The sequence below is a fragment of the Rhinopithecus bieti genome, unplaced genomic scaffold, assembly GCF_001698545.2.
Source record: "Rhinopithecus bieti isolate Rb0 unplaced genomic scaffold, ASM169854v2 scaffold_980, whole genome shotgun sequence".
In the NCBI taxonomy this organism is placed as follows: domain Eukaryota; kingdom Metazoa; phylum Chordata; class Mammalia; order Primates; family Cercopithecidae; genus Rhinopithecus; species Rhinopithecus bieti.
The window spans coordinates 39,422-43,935 of NW_016803338.1; the positions used below are offsets into that span (position 1 = coordinate 39,422).

General features: G+C 35.2%; 1 protein-coding gene across 1 annotated transcript in view; it reads left to right on the forward strand.

The window, feature by feature from the left end:
• Nucleotides 1-4,514, forward strand: part of CATSPERT (catsper channel auxiliary subunit tau) — a 145,785-nt gene that overhangs the window by 28,769 nt on the left and 112,502 nt on the right. The window contains exon 6 of the mRNA XM_017875604.1: nt 44-122. Within this exon, the coding sequence (XP_017731093.1) occupies nt 44-122 (79 nt within the window). The remainder of the gene's footprint in view (nt 1-43; nt 123-4,514) is intronic.

Genomic DNA, 4,514 nt, shown 5'->3' on the forward strand with positions numbered 1-4,514 from the left:
TTTTTTTTTTTTTTTTTTTTTTTTTTTTTTTTTTTGCTTCTAGGAAACTAATGTGGATGAGGCATCTGAAAACCCAAAAAGTGATCAATCTGAAGAGGAGCTTGAAAATGTTGCAGGAGTAGGTAAGAAACTAATTTGTTTTTTTATTATTAAGATAATTGAAATCAAAGTGATTATATCACAAAAAGACAATTAATAATTTGCTTTAAGTAGATTTCTTTTTTGTTAGGAAATAAATATGCATTTCAGTGTAGTTTCGGCATATGGTAGGTGTGATAATTTTAAAGAACAGTGTTAGACCCTATTAAGAATATTAGAAAGTTTTAAGGCTGGGCACAGTGGCTTACGCCTGTAATCCCAGCACTTTGGGAGGCTGAGGCAGGCGGATCATGAGGTCAGGAGTTCAAGACCAGCCTGGCCAAGATGGTGAAACCCTGTCTCTACTGAAAATACAAAACATTAGCCTGGCACGGTGGCAGGCACCTGTAATCCCAGCTACTTGGGAGGCTGAGGCAGGAGAATCACTTGAACTCGGAGGGCGGAGGTTGCAGTGAGCCGAGATCTCGTCACAGCACCCCAGCCTGGGTGACAGAGTGAGACTCCATCTCAAAAAAAAAAAAAAAAAAGAAGTTTTAATGCTGCTTTATTTTATTTTTAAATATTATTATTATTGTTATTATCATCTGAGACAGGGTCTAGTTCTGCCACTCAGCCTGGAGTACAGTCGCACAACCACAGCTCACTGCAGCCTTAATCTCCCGGGTTCAACCAGTCTTCCCACCTTAGCCTCCCAAGTAGCTGACACTATAGGCACATGCCACTATGCCTAGCTAATTTTTGTATTTTTTTTGTAGAGACAGGATTTTGCCATGTTGCCCAGACTGGTCTCAAACTCTTGAGCTCAAGCAATCTTCCTGCCTTGAATTCCCAAAGTGCTTGGATTACATACATGCATAAGCCACCATGCTTGGCCAATGCTCTTTTACTTTTTTAAGGATGAGAAAAAAGTTAAACTATTAACTATGACCTGTGAAAAGGCATTTTTATTAGACATTGCGAACAATAGAGCTATTGGTCTCTTTTATGTAGAGGAATGTGTTTATGCAGAGGAGTGTGTGTGTGTGTGTGTGTGTGTGTGAAAAAGTGTGGCAGAGGAAGGAGAGGAAATTAGATTAGCGTTACATTTGAGAATTTATCGTAAAGTATCAGTAAGAGATTTAATAAATGGACTGTTGATGCTGTCTTTTAAAAATCTCTTAAATTCACTAAGAAAGCAAGTTAAAGTATAGTACTACACTTTAAAATACATAATAATATAACTTAAAGTCTTGGATTCTGCAGGTATGGAATGGAATAATGACTTACTGTTATAAGACTTTTGTCACACATTAATCATCTCTTTCGTCTCCACTTCTAATTCTCTGGCTATATCAGGCTTTTGAAAGATTCATTTCCTAACTTCTAGGAATCTACCAGCCTAGCAGAGATACTACCTCTTTAGCTAACTCTTTACCTGAAACATTCAAGTTTTAGATATAGGATAATCATAGTTCCTCTCTTCAATATCACTGGAAGAATGGAGGGTAACTTTTTCAGTCACTGGTGGTAGCTATCTTTTTTTCTTTTACTTTTTTTTCCACTTACTCAAAGATTGGTTGCATATATATTTACAATGGTTATATCCTCTTGATGTATTGATCCTTTATCATCATATAATGCCATTTTTGCATCTTTTACAGTTTTGACTTGAAGTCTATTTTTTATGTGAATATGGCCACTCCTGCTCTTTTTAAGTTTCCATTTTCGTGGAATACCTTTTTCCATTCCTTCACTTTCAGCCTATGTGTGTCCTTAAACCCAAAGTGAGTCTCCTCTACATAAAATACACTTGGGTCTTGTTTTTATATCTATTTTGTTACTCTGTGTCTTTCAACTGGGGAGTTTAATCCATTTACATTTAAAGAATTATTGCATTATTAAGGACTTACTATTGCCATTTTTTACATTGTTTCTGTCTGTCTTGTAATACTTTTGCCTATCTTTTCTGACATACTATCTTTCCTTGCATTTCACTGATGTTTTGTATTAATATGCTTTGGTTCCTTTCTCTTTGCTTCTCGTGTGTCGTCTTTTATTCTCAATAAATATAGATTCAAAACTAGTCAACAAAATACTGACAGACTGAATTCAATAGCATATTAAAAGGAGCAAATGGAATTTAACTCCAGGATGCAAGGATGTTTCATCATACAGAAATCAATTAATGTGATACACTACATCGACCTATGTAGGATTAAAAACCGCATGATTATTTCAACAGATGTAAAAAAGTATTTGACAAACTTCAACAGCCTTTTAGGATAAACACCTTCAAAAAACTAGATATAGTAATAAAGTAGCTCAATATATTAATAAGAAAGGCTATAAATGAAAAGCCTGTAGCAAATACCATACTCAACAGTGAAAAACTGAACACTTTTCCTCTAAGATCAGAAACAGCTCAAGGATGTTCATTCTGCCCCTTCTGTTAAACATAGTACTAGAAATCCTAGTCAGAGCAATCAGGCAAGAAAAAAATAGAAAGTATCCAAATCAGAAAGGAAGAAGTAAAATTATCTTTGCAGATGGCAGGATCTTACATACAGAAAATTCTGTAGACTCCATACAAAAAGACCTGTTAGAACCAATAAATGAATTCAGTAAAGTTGCAGGAGATAAAACCAACACAGAAAAATCAGTTGTGTTTCTATACACTAACAATGAACTACCCAAAAAAGAAATCAAGAAAATAATTCCAGTTTACAATAGCATCAGAAAGAATAAAATAATTAGGAATAAACTTTTCAAAGGAGGTGAAAGACCTTGCACACTGAAAACTAAAAAACATTGATAATGAAAAAGAAAATAAAGGGAAAGATATCCTGTTTTCTTGAGTTTGAAGATTTAATACTGTGAAAATGTTCATGCTACCCAAAGCAGTCTACAGATTCAGTGCAATCTCTATCAAAATTCTAATGGTGTTTTTCACAGAAGTAGAAAAAGCAATCTCAAAATTTATATGGAACCACAGAAGACTCTGGATAGTCAAAATCATCTTGAGAAAGAAGAACAAGGCTGGAGGTATCACACATTCTGATTTCAAAATATATTACAAAAATATAGCAATTAAAATAGCATGGACTGGCATAAAGATAGACATATAGACCAACAGAATAGAAGAGGGAGCCTAGAAATAAACCCATATAAATGTGATGAACTGATCTTTGAGAAGTGTGCCAAGAATACACAATAAGGAAAGAACAGTCTTTTCAGCAAATGGTGTTGGGAAAACTGGATATTCAAATGCAAAAGAATTGAAATTAGACTTTTGCTTAACACCATAAACAAAAATCAGCTCTCAATGGATTAATGACTTAAATGTAAGACTGGAAACTGTAAAACTCCTAGAAGAAAACATAGGGGAAAATCTCATTGACACTGGTGTTGGCAATAATTTATTGGATAAGACACCAAAGGCACAGGCAACAAAAGCAAAAACAGACAGTGGGGCTATGTCAAATTAAAAAGCTTCTACACAGTGAAGGAAACAATAGAGTGAAGAAGAAACCTACAGAATGAGGGAATATATTTGCAAACCATATATTTGATAAAGGGCTAATATTCCAAAACATATAAGGAACTTTTTCAACTCAATAGCAAAAAAATAAAAAAAGGTGGACTGAGCACTTGAATACATATTTATCCAAAGAAGACATTACAAATGTCCAACGGGTATACGAAAAGGTGCTCATCATCATTAATCATCAGGGAAATACAAATTAAAATCATAATAAGATACGACACCTGTTAGGATGGCTATTACTGAAAAGTCAAGAAGTCAACAAGTGTTGGCAAGGATGTGAAGAAATTTGAACCCTAGTACACTGTCGGGGGAATGTAAAATGATGCAACTGCTTTTGAAAACAGCGTGGAGGTTACTCAAAAAAATGACAAATAGATAAATCATATGATCCTGCCATTTCACTTGTGGGTGTCTATCCAAAAGAATTGAAATCAGTATCTCAAAGCAGTATTTGCACTCCTATGTTTATTGCCATGTTACTATAGTCAAGATGTAGAAACAACCTAAATGTCATAGATGAATGGATAAAGAAAATGTGGTATACACACATAATTCAGAGACATTGCAGGTTCAGTTCTAGACCACCACAATAAAGCAAGTCATATGATTTTTTTTTTTTTATTATACTTTAAGTTCTAGGGTACATGTGCATAACATGCAGGTTTGTTACATATGTATACTTGTGCCATGTTGGTGTGCTGCACCCATCAACTCGTCAGCACCCATCAACTCGTCATTTACATCAGGTATAACTCCCAATGCAATCCCTCCCCCCTCCCCCCCGCCATGATAGGCCCTGGTGTGTGATGTTCCCCTTCCCAAGTCCAAGTGATCTCATTGTTCAGTTCCCACCTATGAGTGAGAACATGCGGTGTTTGGTTTTCTGTTCTTG